The 19,319-nt window shown below is 41.2% G+C and overlaps 1 protein-coding gene across 1 annotated transcript in view; it reads right to left on the bottom strand.

Moving 5' to 3' along the window:
• Nucleotides 1–19,319, bottom strand: part of map3k3 (mitogen-activated protein kinase kinase kinase 3) — a 126,579-nt gene that overhangs the window by 9,931 nt on the left and 97,329 nt on the right. The window contains exons 15-16 of the mRNA XM_048560874.2: nt 11,480–11,609; nt 6,891–7,068 (exon numbers count right to left, since the gene is read on the bottom strand). Of these exons, the coding sequence (XP_048416831.1) occupies nt 6,891–7,068; nt 11,480–11,609 (308 nt within the window). The remainder of the gene's footprint in view (nt 1–6,890; nt 7,069–11,479; nt 11,610–19,319) is intronic.

The raw sequence follows: 19,319 nt of genomic DNA, 5'->3' as shown, positions 1-19,319 counted from the left end.
CACTCCCCCTCCCACACACACACACACTCCCCCTCCCACACACACACATACTCCCCCTCCCCACACACACACATACTCCCCCTCCCCACACACACACATACTCCCCCTCCCCACACACACACATACTCCTCCTCCCCACACACACACATACTCCTCCTCCCCACACACACACACACACATTCCCCCTCCACACACACACACACACACACCCCCTCCACACACACACACACACACACCCCCTCCACACACACACACACACCCCCTCCACACACACACACACACACACACACCCCCTCCACACACACACACACACACACACACACACACACACACACACACACACACACACACACACACACACACACACTCCCCCTCCCCACACACACACACTCCCCCTCCCCACACACACACGCACACACACTCCCCCTCTCCCCCCACACACACACACTCCACTTCTCCCCCTGCCACACGCACACACGCACTCTCCACCCCTCCCCCCACCACACACACGCACCCGCACGCTCTCCCTCTCCCCCCCGCCACACACATGCACCCACATACTCTCCCTCTCCCCCCCTGCCACACACACGCACCCATGCACTCTCCCTCTCTCCCCCTGCCACACACACGCACCCATGCACTCTCCCTCTCTCCCCCTGCCACACACACACACACACACACACACACACACACACACGCCCTCTCTCTCTCCCTCCCTCCCACACACGCATATCCTTACTCACTCCCTCTTGCATGCACAGACACATATAAATTGATGGGCTGAATAAGCATTTGCAGATTTATAATTGCAGGTCCATTCTGTTCCTTTCCATAAAGCACACAATTTGTTGACAGTCAACTTGGCATTTTATAAATTTCTAGTTTGCAAATAAAACCAATCGGTCTCCAAGTTAATACACAGCCAGATTCTAAACAAGGCCTCACTCCTGAAATATATTGCATTTCAAATGATGTTACCACTGATATACTGAGGGAACAATCGGTGCAGGAGTAGGCCATTTGGCCCTTTGAGCCAGCACCATAACCCTGTCAGTTTTGATTAAATTAACATTTGTGGCTGCTTGCTAATGGACTAAGTTGTTATGCACATGACTGCACTGAGGTAAATAGAATGCAGTGTACAGATTTGTAATTCGTCATCTGTAAACAGTCCTCAGTGATTCACACTCTCACCTCTGTAATAGAAATCTTGTTCAGTTCCACTTGCATAAATACAAGTTTTGTTTAAGCTGAATGGTGGTGGTGGTGGGGGGGGGGGGGGGGGGGGGGGGGAAACTTGCATCCACAAAGCACCTATCATGCATTCAGCAGATGTCAATATATTTTACAGCCAATTAAGTATTTTAAAGTCACTATTGTAACGTAGAAAAGGCAACAACCAGATTACAAAAAACAAGCTCCCACAAGCAGCAACATAGCCTGTTTTCTTTGCGGTGTTGGTTGAGGAGTAAGTATTGCCATGATTCTAGGGACAGCGCCTACGCACCCCTTCAAAATAATGGCATTCAATTTTGTATATTCATCTGAAAAAGTAGACATGGCCTTATTTAATGTCTCACCTGAAAAGATGCCTCGTAGTGCAGCATTCCCTCAGCACTACATTGTCAGTGTCATTGCAAGAGTCAGACTTGATTTCTGTGCCAAGTCTGGACTTGGTCAGGACCCCCACATTAAGTGCTGCAAATGAGCCACAGGATTAAACAACATGCTGCTGAAGTAGATTCTGGATGTAGGATCCAACACTTAGGAGGATAACATTCAATACTATCCTGTATGTTTATATTGCATGCATTTAATACAAGGAAGAGTTTTAAGTGTTGTTTGGATTCGTAATTGAAGTTGCTGTTTGACTGCAGCTTGAATAGACAATCCTTTAGGTGGCGCTTTAACTTCAGAAAATAGACACAGACATGAAACCAGGACACATTAGTACAATCAAATATTCTAATGTCACAAGCTCTTGGCACCCTTCAACATGTTATTCAAGCAGCAACTCAAGTTTGAACTGAGAAATTAGATTTTGACAGGTCTTCTAATCGTAGAGGCTATCACCGCTACATCAATCCTTGAAGGACATCCATGCCTTTGTACATTTTAGGAGGTATCTCTGGATAATGAGGATGAACAGGCAGATCAGCTGATTTTGGAGTTCCTTTCACCTAGTAACACTACTGATATGGCTGATAACATTAAAAGATATGCCAGAAGAAGCGTTATTCACTCCTCTTAGCTTTTTAAATCTGATTGAATTAACTTGAAGTATGCATAATGTAAAATATATGAAAAAGGTAAAATATGTTACAAATCATTGACTTAAATAAACAGCCTTTTCATTGTGAAAGGTGAATAATGTTAACCAAAGGTCAGAAAGACTCCAAAACATTGTATTTTTCACATGAACCTCCTGTCCCATTATCCCAGATCTCATAAAACACTCTTGTCTAATGTCTATTTGTACTCAGAACTATGAAGGACTCAAGCTACTGGTATAAGGTAACGTTCATGTGTGATTCAAAACAGCTATAATTTTCTTTTAACATAGCCTGTGATTATGCATTTGCAGACACATTCTTAATCTGTTCAGATTGATGAAACCTTGTCAATAATATCTGGTTTAAGATAAAAAAATCCAAATTTTAAATGCTGTAAATTGAAAATAGCCCCAGAAAACTCAACAACTCCTTTGCTTTTCAAATATATTATCTGATTATCTGATCTAATGTCTTCTGTTAAGTCGGTTACCTCTATCACTGCAACCCTTCTTCATTACTGCACTTGGGTATTAGCTGAGATTATGCAGTGAAGTCTCTGCAGTGGTCTTGACTCAGAACACAAGATCAGTGAAAAGAAGAACAGTTTCTGACCATTTGATCCTTCACGTCTGCTCAGCATTCAATAACACCATGGCCTATCTGGTTATGGCCATGGCTTTCCTGCTTACCCTATACAATGCTAAGCTCCTTTGCAGATCAAAAACCTGTCTAACAGTCTCCACTGCTCTCTGTTGAAGTGAATTCCAAAGATTGACAACCCCAAGAGAAAAAACAAAAAACTTCCTCATCTGTCTTACAGGTAAGATCCCAATCGTAGATTCCTTTACAAGGGTAAACATCCTCTCAGAACTACCATGCCAAACCTCTTCAGATTCCTATGTTTAAATAAGATTCTCTTTCACTCTTCCAAACTTCATTCGTATAAGTGCAACACTTCTTCTAAAAGCAACTCCAAGTTGGGAATCAACCTAGTGAACCTCCTCTCAACTGCCTCCAATACAAATATATCCCTCCTTGAATAAGGAGATCAGAACTCCAGGTGTATTCAAACCAATCCTCTGTACTGTTGAAACAAGGCTTTTCCTGCTTTAATATTCTAGCCTCCTTACAATACTGGCCAGCATCTTATTTGTCTTAATTATTTGCTGTACCAGCATGCTAACCTTTGATTCACATACAAGGACACCAAAAGGGTTTTTACGTTGACTTAATTAACAAGATGTTTTTTGGTTCTTCCATCAAAGTAGATAACTCTCATTTTCCTACTTCATACTCATGTCTGCCAATCTTTTTCCCCAGTATCTTAAACATAGAACAGTGCAGCCCCTTCGGCCCAAAATTTTACCCTAAACCTAAGGTCTATCTAACCTCCACCCCTACCTAATACTATCATCCATATGCCTATCTAATAGCCGCTTAAATGCCCCTAATGAGATCAATTCTATTACCCTCTCTGACAATGCATTTCATGTCCCTACCACTATGAGCAAAGAACCTACCTCTGACGTCTCCCTGATATCTACCTCCCATTTACCTGATTTTGTTTCCTGGTCAGTAGCCAATCTTCCATCCATGCTGATATATCACCCTAAAAACTACTGGATCTGATCTTATATAGTAACCTTTTATATGGCAATTTAATAAATTGCCATACAAAAGGTTACTATGTAAGATAAGATGCAATATGCAGAGTTAATAAAAGGGCCCCAATTTAATAAATTGCCATACTTCAAAATCCAAATGCACTACACCCTTTTATCAACTCTGCATATTGCATCCTTAAACATCTCTAACAAATCTGTTGAATATAATGTTCCTTTGATAAAACCATATTTACTCTGTTTAATTGTATTAGGATTTTCTAAAAGTACTACTAATAATTACTTCCTTAATGGATTCCAGCATTTTCTTAATACTGGATGTCAAGCTAATTTTTACTCATTCACAGGATGTGGGCATCACTGGCTAGGCTGGTATTTATTCCCCAATCCTAACTGCTTTCAGAAAGTCATGGTGAGCCATCTCTTTGAATGCATCACTGCACAGATTGAAGCATGCCCATTAATGCTTATGAAGCCTTCTCTTTCTTTGAGTTTTTTAATTGTCCAGATATGGTGGAACACAGAACGCCAATGTGATTAATTGACTGCTTACTTCTATTTACTGTGTGCTGTTTTCTTTTGTTTGGGACTCAGTCCATGTTCTAGCTTCACCATGTTGACATCTCATTTTTCAGGTGCTGCCCCACTGCACTCTTCAATGTTACAATATTGACAGTAATGATGGATTGGAGGATATGCCAGATCATGAGGTTACAGATTATGGCTGAATACAATTTATTTGCTGTGGGTATTCCACAACACTTCAAAAGGATGTCCAGGTTTCGCTTGCCATTTGAAAGATATTCCATTTAACCTGGCAACAGTACCACACAGTACAATAGAGGATATTCTCAATGTTAAGATGAGACTTCACCTCCATAAGACTGTCTGATGGCCACTTTTACCAGTGCTACCACATTTGGCAACTGCTAGAAGGGTGAGGATATGGTTGAGTAGACTTGCCCTTGCAGGTTCCATCACCACATGGTGCAGAACTAGTCCAGCAGCTGCGTCCATTGGGATGCGCTCAGAGTTCACTTGCTGTTGGAGACTGAAAACCCCATCACAGGGTAGATTCTATGTCCTTGTGACCATCAGTCCTCCTTCAAATTGGTATATATTTATGGAGGAACACTGATTCATCAACTGGTTGGCTTAGGGAAGGTGAGGGAGTGAGAAGGCGTATGAGAGGGCGCACGAGCAAGACACGGGCAGAGCAAACGCAGCAAATCAGCAGGTTTCTTACACATGTTTGACTCTGAAGAAGGGTCTTGATCCGAAACATCAGCTTTCCTGTTCCTCTGATGCTGCTTGGCCTGCTGTGATCATCCAGCCTCACACCCTGTTACCTTTGACTCATTGGGGTTTGTAATGAATGTTAAGCAGTCTTAAGTTAACTCTATGTAGTCATCTCTGGAGGGCTAGTGATATCCTGGGGTAGTGATGGTAGTCTCTGTAACACTAATGCTCACAGAATTCCACCTGAGCTACTACATCAGGCTCTTGCTGAACTAGTCTGAGGGGACAGCTCCTCCTAATATTAGTAAAAGACACTACAGTATTGACAAGAGATAGTGGGAACTGCCAATGCTGGGGAATCTGAGATAACAAAGTGTAGAGCTGGATGAACACAGCAGGCCAAGCAACATCAGAGCAGCAGGAAAGCTGACATTTCAGGTCTAGACCCTTCTTTTCTGGAGAACGAACTAGACCCGAAATGTCAGCTTTGCTGCTCCTCTCATGCTGCTTAGCCTGCTGTGTTCATCCAGCTCTACACCTTGTTATCATAGTATTGACAAGCCTGTGTTTGCTATAGTTGTTTCGAATGGCTTAGTCAGTGTTGGGAGCCATCCTGTTTAATTCCTTTTATAAGCTTTGTAGCTGTTTGATGGAACACGGTAAGTTGCTCAGTCATTTCAGTGGGCATTTAAGAGTGAACCACACTGCTGACAGTACGGGGTCTTGTGTAAACAAGAGAAATGAAGGACAGCAGATTTTGTCTGCAGAAGATCATTGGTGAATCAAGTGAGTTTTCATAGAAAATGACACTGGTTTAATGGTTGCTACAGCACTGACCTGTTTCTTTGGATTATAAGTCCAGTGGCATTACTCTACCACCTCCCCCTTTCTGCTCCCTGCTATCCCTCCTTTATTGAATACCAATGTACGTTTGCAGTCTCCCAATCTGCACAGACCTATTCAAATCTAGGGAGTTTTGAGAAATTACAACCAATGCATTCACGATCTATGCAACATCTTTAAGATGCTAGAATGTAGGTCTTCAAATCCAGAAGAAATTGTTGGCCTTTAGACTCATTTGTTTTTCTATTATGTTTTCTGTAGTGACAGTAATTGCTTTAATTTTCTCCCTCTCTTTTGTTCTTTGATTTTCAACAATTCAATTTAGATTTAGTTTTCTACAAATTTATCAGAACGTTTCTGGACTTGGGGTATATTAGCTTCAATTTACATTGGAGAAGTTGAGGCAAGTCTCCCTGCAGCAAAGGAAATTGAGGGAGATTTATAGCTATATTCAAAATTTTGACAGGTTTACTTAAGTTGGACAAAAAAAACTGGCCCCATTAATTAATTCAAGGAACAGTCTTCATGCTTTGGGCAGAAGGACAGGGATGTAAGGAAGAACTTTATGATACAAATGAGGATGAAATAGAACTTCTTGCTGAAGTGGGTGGTGGATGTAGAAACAATTAATGATTTCAAGAGGAAATTAGATAGGTTCTTAAAGGAAACAAACTTGCAAAAACAGAGCAGTGAAATGGGGCTAATGGGATTGGTCTAAAGCCTGCAGATTCAGGACAGAATCTTGCTGTACCTTATGACTTTGAGCCTATGACTTGGATTTCTAAATAGGCAGATGTGGAATGGCAGGATTTCAAATGTTTACTATCCAAAAAGTAACGGTCCAGATGCAGTGCTAAATTTGTACCGTATTTGGCTTCTGATATGGGCAGGCAGTTATGGCATATATCCTTACCAGACATCTGCTTTCCTTCCATAACCTTCACCACTGATAACCTCGGGGCTCATCCAATATGGCGTCCCAGTTACCGAGCGGATTCCAGTCCCTGACATGCATATTGTCTGCAGACGTTTGCTTGCTCCAAAGTCGCCCAGCTTCACGTTCCCTGCAGAGTCTCGCAAAATGTTCGCCCCTGAAACAAGATTGAACAAATCTGTAGTACTGCAGAATACCAAGCTCAGATAGAAAACTCTACAAAGACTCAAGATAAACAGAGCAACACTATGACAGGCATGGCTATGAAGCGGGCTGATGTAGGCTGGCGCTCTCATCAATCCCGTCTCTCAGTTGTGATATTCAGGGACAGATTTCAAACCAAGGGAAGTCATCCTTTTCCGGAGGGGAAAAGAAAAGCTAGGGATGTCACCATAGATGATATTACTGATCTGGGTCTGTCAACTTGATGTTGAGATATGGCATATTAAAATTATCCTGTTTAATAACAACTACCCTGATCAAATGATCACTTGCTGTGCTTGAAAGGATCTAAGCTGTCATTTGGACCTGAAAGGTGCTCAAGTCTTCCGCAGAATACTGTGGAAGGAAAGATAGAGCCACATCTCATACTGTTATTTTGTAGAAAACACAAGTTGTATTTTCCACTTTCAGGATGCCACAGACTGGCCGAAAAGTCATTCTACTTATACCACATAACTTATTATGTCATGAGTTTCAGTACGCAGCAGCTCCAAGGTCCTGCACATGGTATTAGGTAACGTTGCAGCAATCCCAGCATAGATATGGATCCTCCCAGGACTGTGCAGCCAAACAAAAGAGGAAATGCTAGCTGCACATCTCAACAACATGATTGTTCAAATGTCTGCAGCACAGCAACTTTGTTCAAACACGCCTTGCCCACGTAACAGGAAGGAGTAAAGAGCTCAAAGTGTAAAGACTATACAGAAATAATAGATGGGAGCCTGGAGCTACATTAAAACTATTGACAGGAATCAGAATCAAAAATTACTGGAGAAACTTAGCAGTATTCTGAGGAAGGGTCACTGGACCCGAAATGTTGACTCTGCTTTAACTTCACAGATGCTGCCAGGTTGGCTGGTTTCTCCAACAATTTGTTTTTGCTTCAGATTTTCAGCATCCACAGTTCTTTGTATCATTCCTATCAACATAACAAAAATCAGTGTGTTTGGGTTATACAGTGTTGGCAGAGAACAGGAAACATAGGCTTTGTTTGCAGCCAGAGAACAGGGAGATATGAAATAGTTCAAGTGTAAAGTCTATGGCACTGTAACTGTATGAATTCTACTTGTAGACAGTATGGAGTCAGTTTGGAACCATTTATTTACTGATATCAGGATTCAGAGACCTAGTCCACAGAAGGGGGAGACCCAGGAACTATTCAAAAGCCAGAGATTCAAGCCTGTCCGAGGACAACTCTCAGAGGGCCCAGCTGTGTAAACTCTGCCTCCTGCCGAAATACCACTGATTTCAATTTAACAATTGGGAAATTTTGGAGATTTTATTTCAATACAAATATTTTTTGGATAGTCAGCAGTTCACATATAAAACACAGTAAAGGAAACAAATGGTGCCCCCAACATGGACCTTCACAGCAACACTTCAAATGAATGGGTTTGTTGTGCTAGCTGTGATTAACAATGAATACAGGGTGTTAGCAGTGACACTGCACTTCTTGGCCTTAAATTTAACAGTCAACAACACTGCTACACAACCCCTACTTCCTCCATGCTACTAAGTCAAGAGGTCAGGAGTTCTCTGTGCACATATCTCACAAACTGTCAGTATTGAGAGTTAGGAGTTTTGTTTCATTAGTCAAGACTTCCAAGTCAGGAAATGGACAATATCTCAGGAATTAACCTTGCTGTTGCACTTTGCCTGCTTCCCAAAGCCTTTCTGCGAAGTGTCTGGGGCCAGTGCTAGACATAATTTAGAGCGAATTCAACATACTCAACAAAAATAGTTTCTCCCTTCTAGGTCCACTGCCAAATTTACTACACCAGGATCCTGTATCCTCAAAGGTCAGTCTGATCCTAAATCACATGTCAACAATTTATTCTTTTTTGATTTCAGACTAAATCCTTTTCCTCCCTCTTTCATTCTAACCTTCCAAATCCTCCTGTTGAATACACAAGGAAAGGAAGGAAGAATGGACCATTTTCTAGTAGTCCAGCAATTCCTTAGCACTTGGCAACACCAATGTTACTTTTAAATGAAAGAATATTTGTGAAGATTGCTTTTCTCCTCAAGAAACTTGCTGAGTGTGCTCCAAACTCCCCTAAGACAATGCAGCGTCCATAGCTCCCACTGCTTTAACAGTCTTCATGCTCTGCATCTCCTTTTTGCCACCATCTGGTTGGGATGATTGGCACATTCTCAGGGCTCAGCATCCTCCTTTGACTGGGCCAGTTTTGGTCTTCTCTGACACTCTCCCCACCTAGTCAGATGCTCAGCACTTGCTCATCTCTCCACAACCTTCTGCAGACAAGATGGGCTAAGCCTCAGTAAATGCTTACAGATGTTGCCTTATGATTCACAATTGATTCAACAGGACCATCTGGTTGATGTGACTGTTGTATATTGGTTCAGGCTAACATACACTCTAGCTCATCAAATTGAGCAGTTCAGCATTATACATAATAAATCCAATTAACAGCACTGGAGAAGCATTTTAGTGCACTATCTTACCAAGACATCTCCACTATCACAGCATTCAAAACCCCAAACTTTCCAGATCATATTCATATGCTTCTTTACAATTCTGGTTATATTACTGGCTGTTTAACCTGTCCTATCCTGATCTCAAAGAGATCAGAACATTGAACAAGGCCATCAACAAATGTCGGCTGCACTGATTGTCGCTTAAACCATTCATTTCTCTCCTGTAAGTGCTGATACCGTGTGAGTCAAGGTTCCTCCGGTATTTCTGAAGCCTGTGATTGCTACCCAAGGGCCAACTGTTCAAAACAACAAGTGATGGAGAACATTGAACATGGGCCATGGCAAGCGCGTGCCGAGGAGGACAATTTCCAATGTAAGTAGTATTATCTTCCTCTGACACCTTTTCTAAGTGGTAGGCATTATATAGATACCAGGAACATAAAACCTCATCAAAATAACTCTCTCTTATATTATACTCTCTCTTAATATACTTATATTATACCGAGTATACCTGTTACTGTCAATATGATGTCAACAAACTTCGTAAACTCAAGGGGCCTGCTAACCTATATTATTCAGTACTATCCCAGGTGCTGTTCTCACTGTAAGCATCAAAACAGTGTTATCATATATTTTAATTATAACCTGCAAGCTGTTCAGACTCTAGAAATCAAGCAAGCCAAATAACCTGCATCACAGTACAACACAAAGCTAAGCAGTGAGACACATCCAAATGATTAAACATTTCCTGACTGGCTCCCAGTCAGGTTGCAAGGGGAAGGGAGACAGAAAATTACAGCACTTAACATAAACCTTAAATCACCATTCATTGATGTGAGCTATTCAGTTCCCTTCAATTAAATGAGTCATTCACAATTGGATTTTGTAAAACCCAATTTGCAACAATGGGATTTTGCAGAATTTTCTTAAGGTTGTCTCACCTTTAGAGTGTCAAAGGGATAGCTGGACTAAATTGGGTGGACCACTTACTGTAACAGAAAAGTACTATGCTTCTCACACAACATAATCCAAATAATTCTGCCATCTAGCATCAATAAATAAAGTCTGAGGGATGACTTTATTAAAGATTGCTGCAGAACTGTACTTGAGTTAGTAACTTTGCCTCAGTCCTTGGCAGGTAAGGTCCATCTTCAAGTCAATTGTTGCCTCAATAGTATCAGATATGTCAAACTAACCTGATACTTACTGACTACTTACTTCACGCTACAGAGATTGGACATCTATACAGATATACTTATGGAGGATCCAAACAAGGTGAAGAGAAATGTTTAAACTAATGAAAATAGAGAAAAACTGGTAGCTGTGATGGTGGGTCACTGCACTTGTGTTGCATGAGGTTCTCAGCATCATAGAGATAACAGAGACGGAAGAAATGGGACACTGATCATTCACAGAAGGACCACAGCAAAAAAATCTGAGTATTAAATACTGAGGATAATTGGTAATATAACAAGTTTGCTTGTGACTGCTATTAGCATGTTTGTCCCATCATCAGATTACACGCGTTAACAAGGACCAACAACGCCCAGAAAGGAGAAATTAGGAAAATGAGTGCTGAGCAAGAACTGAAATCAAATAGTTTAATATCTTAAATGCAATAAATAGTAAATGGTACAAATATTTCCATGCTCTGCAATAGTGTGACATGTGTAGCATTCTACTTCACTACAACAGGCTGAAAACTTGACTTCAGTTTACCAGAAATTGAAATACAAATCTAATGTCAGCATAAGTGACCATGAAGCAGTCAGACTGTTATAAAAATCTAACTGGCTCACTCATGCCCTTCAAGGAAGGAAGCCTTCATCCTTGCTAGATTATATGATCTCAGTCACACACAAATGTGCTCAACACTTCCAATCAAAAGAATCCCCAGAAATACTTACCTTTTATATCCCGATGTACAATCATATTACTGTGCAAATAGGACACGCCTTCCAGAATCTGCCTGGTGTATTTTCGGGTCACATTTTCTGTTAGCGCACCATATGCTTTCAGTTGGTCCTTCACTGAACCCTAGAAAGGATAGGAATGTCGTCAATGAAACAGGATTATGGAGGATCATTCCAAACTGCCTTTACTTTGTCTAATAGTCAAAGAATGGCAGCTCCAGATCATTACCAAATCCTGCAGGATATCCAACAGCTCTGTGCATATTCAGACTTTAAGTTAAAACTTCCTAGCTTCATTTCACACTTGCAGTCAACAGAAAGAAGAAACATCTCCTACATCAGTCCTGGATGGATTCAAACCCAGGTCTCCAGTATGGAGAGATTGTCTTATGAACAAAGGTTAAACAAACTGGGACTCAAAAACAAGCAATAACTGTGCATACCGGAAATCAGAAACAAAACCAGAAATTTCTGGAGAAACTCAGCGTAATTGTATAGGGAAAGCAGAGCTAGTGTTTTGGGTCCAATTTCGAAAAGTTGTCTCTGCCTTCCCTCCACAGAAGCTGCTGTATCTGCTGTGTTTCTGCAGCAATTTCTGGTTTTTGTTTGGGGTCCTCGTCATTGGAATTTAGCAGAATGCAAAGTGAAATATGGAAACATACAGGCATCTTAAGAGGCTTGGCAGGGTAAATGCTGACGTGATGTTTCCACTCATGGTAGAGTTAAGGATCACAGGAGCATAGTGTCAGAATTAAGGGCTCCCAATTTAAGAGTGAGATGAGGAGAAATATTTTCACTCAGAGGGCTGAGTCTCTTTGGGACTCCTTTCCTCAAAGAGCTGTATATAAAGAGATATATTCTTGATCACTATAGGAAATTACTGGTTTACAGAGAAAGCATAGGAAAGTGGACGTGACGAGTATCAGATTAGCCATGATCCTATTGAATGGTTGAGTGGGCTCAAGGAGCCTAATAGTCTACTCCTGTTCCCATTTCTTATGATATTAGGGCAACGTGCTGACATTTTTCATCCATTCCCTAAGAATAAAATATCTCTCTGAGAATGACACAGGTATGAAGGTAAATAATCAGTTAGGTCAGTTCTACTTCAGACGTAGTTGAAAAGATGCATGCAGATCCTACATGGACCAGCTGACAAGCGGATTCGCAGACATCATTAACCTCTCCCTACTATGATGTGAAGTCCCCTCCTGCTTCAAGACCACCAACATCCTGGTGCAAAGAAAAATCATGCTGTATGCCTCAATGACTACAGCCCGATGGGTCTGGACTTCCATAATTGTGGAAGTGCTTCAAGAGGTAGTTGTGGCTTACATCAACTCCAGTCTACCAAACTGTCTGATCCTTTGCAATTCGGCTACTGGTGCAACAGGTCCACAGCAGACACCATCTCCCTGGCCCTATACTTATCCCTGGAACATCCGGATAACAAGGATACCAGCGTCAAGCTCCTACTTATTGACTACATTTCCACCCGCAGCACCATAATTCCAAACAATTTCATCTCTAAACTCAGAGCTAGATCTCAGCTCCCTCTTCTGTAACTGGATACTTGACTTCCTAACCCACAGACTATAGTCAGTAACAGGCGACAATGCTTCCTCCACCATAATCCTCAACATCGATGCCCTGCAAGGCTGTGTACACAGTCCCCTAATATACTCCTTATACACACACACAACTGGATGGTCAAACTCTAACACAGCTCCATTTATAAGTTTTTTGACAACACCACCGCTGTAGGTTGGATCTCTAATGGGACAGAATACAGGAAAGAGATTTAGTGCTTAGCAGCATGGTGTAAAGACAACAATCTCTCTATTAATGTCAGCGAAACGAAGGAGCCAGTCATTAATTTCAGAAAGCAGTGTGGCAGGCACACCCCTTGCTGTATCAATGATGCTGAGATGGAGGCAGTCGAGGGCATCAAGTTCCTGGGAGAGATTACCACCAATCTATCCTGGTCCACCCATATCGATGCGATGGTGAAGAAAGAACAACATCTCTACTTCCTCAGGAGGCTCAGGAAATTTGGCATGTCCACAAGGACTCTTACCAATTTTTAAAACGTACCATTTAAAGCATTCTATTTGGACGCATTACAGTGGTATAGCAACTGCTTCTCCCAAGACTGCAAGAAACTACAGAGAGTCATGAACATAGCCCAGCCCATCATGCAAACCAGCCTTCCATCCACTGACTCCATCTATACTTGCTGCTGCCTCCAGAAGGCAACCAACATCAAAGACCTCTCCTACCCAGATATACTCTCTTGCATTGGGCAGAAGACATAAAAGGTTGAATACACGTACGAACAGATTCAAGAACAGCTTCCTTCCTGCTGTTATATACTTTTGAATGGACCTCTCAAATATTAATTCTGATTTCTCTGCAGCTGTAACACTGGATTCTGCATTCTGTTCTGCTACCCTGGTGCACTTTGGATGGTACAATCTGCCTGTATAACACACAAAACACCATTTTTCACAATATCTTGGTACATGAGACAGCAATAAATCAAAGCAATCAGAAACAATAATAAAAATATCAATAAGTCTACTAATGCAAGATATGACTATTTTTAACTTTTATGGACCGTTATAATACATGCTATGCATCCACACGTTATGCTTGCTAATAATTGTAGTAATCCTGTATACACAAAGTTATTAGTCATATAAGTATGCAGGCATGTTTAAACTGTATAATATCTCAGTAAAACACTCTTCCTGTCAGCTGAATCCACTCACTATAAGATTGTATGCCGTATCCTGTCACATGGTATGCAATTATATGTCAACACTTGGGCATTGTAATGGCACCAGCAGTGAAACATAAAGCTCTTCAGTACAAAGCGAAGGCCCCAATTAGATTGGAAAAAACACAATTTTTCAAAAGTAAACAATGATTTTCAGAATATTTAAAGAACACTCACAGGCTTAAAAGACCAGATAAACCGATTGAATTTCCATCTCCAATAGCTAAGTCACTTGGCCTCATTAGGCACTCCAAGGCATCATCACTCTCTGCAGGTAAATGTTCCCAGTCACCAATAAAGAGTGACATAACAAAGTGCTATTACATTTTTAGAAGTTTGCAAATTGTTAGTTTTCTTTTATACAGACCAATCAGTGCAAATAGCTAATAAAATTCACTCCCCTTTATTTCAGATGATGAGATTGCCCCAGTCTCCTTCACAGCAAAACCAGGAAGGATAATTAAGTAGCTCCTTGGGACTGCTTATGTAAACTTACTTGCAGGATCAAACAGAAATTAGCAAGCCATTATTTTTAAAAAATCATAGTAGATAAAACAAAGTAGAATGTGATGTTATCAGTATTTGACTCTACTACCAGACAGCAAATAAACTTCAAAGCTAACCCAGAAATTATAACCTCATGTAGTATCTTAGCGAGTTTAAGCAACCATTTACTCCACGTCTAAACAAATAAAAAAATTGAACTTCTTTGAAAGGCACAGCAATTGCATTGCACTCGAAAACAACTCAGAGTACAATCGAGTTTTGAGAAGATTTACAATGATTCAGACAGTGAATTCCATCTACACCACCTTGACAGGCAAAGAATACAGAATTGCCACCTGTCCACTTGTGGACAGTGCTGTCTGGATTTGATTGATGTGCCAATACAGTTATGAAACATTAGATGCCAAAAATTCAGAATTTTAGGTTACTAGTGCTGTAGAAATACACGTTGTTTCAATAAAAATTGAAACAGTCTACAATTTTACCTCCACCTGCTCTCGGTCAATATCAGACTTGAACAAAATTGGAAACCAAGAAGGATGGCCATTTGTGCAAGTTGCTTCACGAGTTGCGTACCTAATACTTTAATGTTGCAGGGCTAGTCCATCTGCAAACTGCAGTGGGATTGATTAACATATTGTACACAATTTAAGCCAAAGTTCTCTTAAGAAATCGGTATAGTAAACTATATTACAACTACTAGATATTATTTGCTTGGCTAGCATCTTAGAAAGGCAAAGAACCTTTATTAGATCAATGCACTGTAATAAGTTTAAAACACTACCTACAAAAAGTCACAGGTGGCATAAACAGCAACACCCATTTATTCTACTGACAATGGCTCAGGGCCAGGCTTTAAGAGTGCTTTTCATTTTCTTAAATGTAACAAAAATTACTACACACTAAAACTCACTACAGATGAGTTTAAGCCATGACTTCAGCAATACAAGGGATAAGTGAGCTGCTGGCTAAAATGTATTTTAAAACAAATCAGCAGTATAACAAAATTGTAGGATGCAGATCAGCGAGGTTAGGCTAAATGAAAAATTACTAATCTCTCCAAATCCATTTTTTCCTCTGCTTCTGCTACCCAACTCGAGTGTCAAAATCTATACTTAATGCCAGGTTAACATTGCCATGAAATGTGAGTGCATTTATTCCAGGATCCAATGCACTGTGTCAATTTGAAGACAGTATTAAGTTTCCATGCTCTGCTGGTAAAGTACTTGGTGCTCCCTAATACTGTCAAGAGCACAACACAGATCTCCTGATGCAAGTTAATTCTCAAAGCAGAACTCTGGTCAGGGTATGTACATGAGTTACATACACCACCAGAAAAGATGAAGCTAACTCATGAAGTCAGTGTGTTAACGGTGGTGGGGGTGGATTTCAAGAATTGAAAGGAGGAGCCTGGCTGAGGAAGACCAACTAAACTAGGGGAACTAAAAAAATGATAGGTTGGTGGAGAGCTACAATGTTAGAAGACACACTTGGTAGAGTAATAAAAAAAAATTTGGGAGACGGTAAAGGGGCATTGAGGACAAGATGCAAAGTAGTATGAGAATTTTAAAGGTTGTTGTTACTTTTATAAACAGAGTAGCTCTCTGTTCAACAAAATATGGCAAACTTTGAAGTTATTTACTTTTGAAGAAACCAAAACAGAAAAATTCTTTTCAAACAGGGAATGACTGGGAAATATTTGCATTCAGCGACTGAATCACCAAATTAAAATTCAAATTACATCGGGACCTAAAATTAGGAAAGAATGCAGGGATTTGGCACAGAGGGATGGAGCTTAAGAATGAAAATCTTCACTAGAATTATGTACTGCATTGTAAAGATCGCACCATGACCATAAGACAGAAGAACAGAAGTCAGCTATCCAGCATGTCAAGGGTGCTCTTCAAGTGAGTTAATGGTTGGCCTGATAATCCTCAACTGCACTTTCCTGCCTTATCCACACAGCCCTTGGTTCACTCATTGATTAAAAATTGGCATATCTCAGCCTTTAATATAGTTAACAACCCATCCCCTGCAGTTCTTTATAGCAAAGAACTCAATAAATTCACTACCCTCAGGAAAGAAATTCCTCCTCATCCATCATAAATGTGTAATCATTTATTCTGAAATTGCATCATTTGGTCCTAGACTCTCCAACAAGGCAGAACAACTTCCCCATATGTGCCTTTCAAGCCTCCTAAAAATCTCATGTTTAAATAAAGTTTCCTCTCATTCTTCTAAAACATCAAAGAGAATAAGCCAACCAACATAACCTCTTCGCTAAGGTTTTGGAGTAGATTTGTAGCTCGGGTTGTGGGTGTTGAGGTTGTTTGGCTCGCCGAGCTGGTTTCTTGTTTCGCAGACATTTCGTTATTACCCTGAGTAACATCCTCAGTGCGGCTCCGATGAAGTGTTAGTGTGTTTTCCTGCCTAGTTTTTAAACTCTGGGAAATGTTGAGATGAATTGCCTCACTTCTGGATTTCCTTCAGTGTTTATAAATAGCATGCTTCATGGGGTGCCAGGCTTCTAGGAAGTCTCGTGCCTGTTTCTGCCTCGCTTGCTCCAGTCAAAATGGTGGTTCTCCTTGTCCATGTGGATCGAGATGAATGAGTATTAGTCACGTCTTTTTGTAGCCAGCTGGTGTTCATGTTCTCTTGTTGTTAGTTTCCTTCCTATTTGTCCGATGTAGTGTTTCTCACAGTCTCTGCAGGGGAACCTGTAGATCAGAAAGATACCACACGCCCTGACACACTCATCACACTACCCTATATCAGGAACACACCAGAACTCACCACAAGACTCCTACGACCACCGGGCATCAGAGTGGCACACAAGCCCAAGTCAACCATACGACAATTGCTCACCCAAACTAAAGACTCACTCCCCACCATGGACAGGACCAATGTCATCTACAAGATCCCCTGCAGAGACTGTGAGAAACGCTACATCGGACAAATAGGAAGGAAACTAACAACAAGAGAACATGAACACCAACTGGCTACAAAAAGACACGACCAATACTCACTCATCTCAATCCACATGGACAAGGAGAACGACCATTTCGACAGGGGCAACATCAAGACCCTGGGACAAGCTAGGCAGAGACAGACACGGAAATTTCTAGAAGCCTGGCACTCCACAAAGCATGCAATTAATAAACATATTGAACTCGATCCCATATACGCTCCACTACGACAGAAAACCCAAAGTGAGGCAATCCAACTCAACGGACCCAAGTTTAAAAACCAGGTGGGAAAATACACAGATGCTTCATCAGAGGCTGCATTGAGGATGTTACCCAGCATAGTAACGAAACGTCTGCGAAACAAGAAACCAGCTTGGTGAGCCAACCAACCTCAATAACCTCTTCTCCTAAGAGAATCTCTCCCTATCTGGAAACAGCTCTGATCCTTCCCTGGGCTGTACCCAATGCCACCATACCTTTCGTTAGACAAGGGGGCCAAAATTGTTCACAGTATTCTAGCTGTGGTCTGAGTAGTGCCTTGTATAGCTTTAGCAAGAGCTTCCTACTTTTATACTCCATCTCACTCAGAGCACTCTGTGCAGATTCAGTCTCCTTAGCCTGGCAGGAGTTCAAGTTCATTTAATTTATTACTTTGGATGGCGAATGTCCTATGAGGACAGATTGAATGGGCTAGAGCCATATTTTCTTGAATCTATAAGAATGAGAGGCGGATCTAATTGAAACATTTAATATTAAGGTTTGGCAGAGTAAATGCTGAGAAAATGGCCCAGGGATCTAAGAATGGGGGTCACAATCTCAATGTAATGGACATTCCACTTGAGGTTAAGAGTAGAAATTTCTTCGCACAACAGGCTGTGAATCTTCAGAATTCTGTACCCCACAAGAGTTGTGTGCGCTTAGCCATGAGTATATTTATGACAGAGTTGCTGAGTGAATGAAGACAATAATGCAGAAAGTGCAGCTGTGGCCATGATTTTAAAAAATGCGCTGAATGGTCTTTGACAGTTTTTTTTGCCTTCAGTAACATAATTTGCACGAAGTGCCGTTTATCTATCATCCCAATGCTTGCTAACCTACGCTGTTTCTCTGTCTGACAAAGTAAGTTTGAAAATTCTCATCATAGTTTTCAAATTCTTCTGGAGCCTTGTACCAGCCACTCTCTGCAATTGTCAAAGATATCCACGCTCCTACAAAATGGGCCTTGATGGTACATTCAATCTTAAAAGTTACTCTACTAGTGACTGTGGTGTTTTTACTCATTTAGATCTAAGCTTTGCAGTATTTTCTAAATCTCTTTAGCTCACTCTTTCCTAAAGCATGCCCCAAACAAACTTTGATCATAGAATCCCTATGGTGTGAACGCAGGCTATTTGGCCCATCAAACCCACACCTACCCTCCAAAAGCAGCCCACTCAACCCCACCTCCCAACAGTCACCCAAGGATGGAATTGAACCCAGATCCCAGGCACTGTGAAGCTGCGATACTAACCACCGAGTCACCGTGCCGCCCAAGAAATGACGCTTGTCTGGGATTGGCCAAGGTTTGGTGAAGGTTTTGGTT

The sequence above is a fragment of the Stegostoma tigrinum genome, chromosome 31 (genome assembly GCF_030684315.1).
Source record: "Stegostoma tigrinum isolate sSteTig4 chromosome 31, sSteTig4.hap1, whole genome shotgun sequence".
NCBI classification, from domain to species: Eukaryota; Metazoa; Chordata; class Chondrichthyes; order Orectolobiformes; family Stegostomatidae; genus Stegostoma; species Stegostoma tigrinum.
This window is presented reverse-complemented; position numbering and strand designations above follow the sequence as displayed.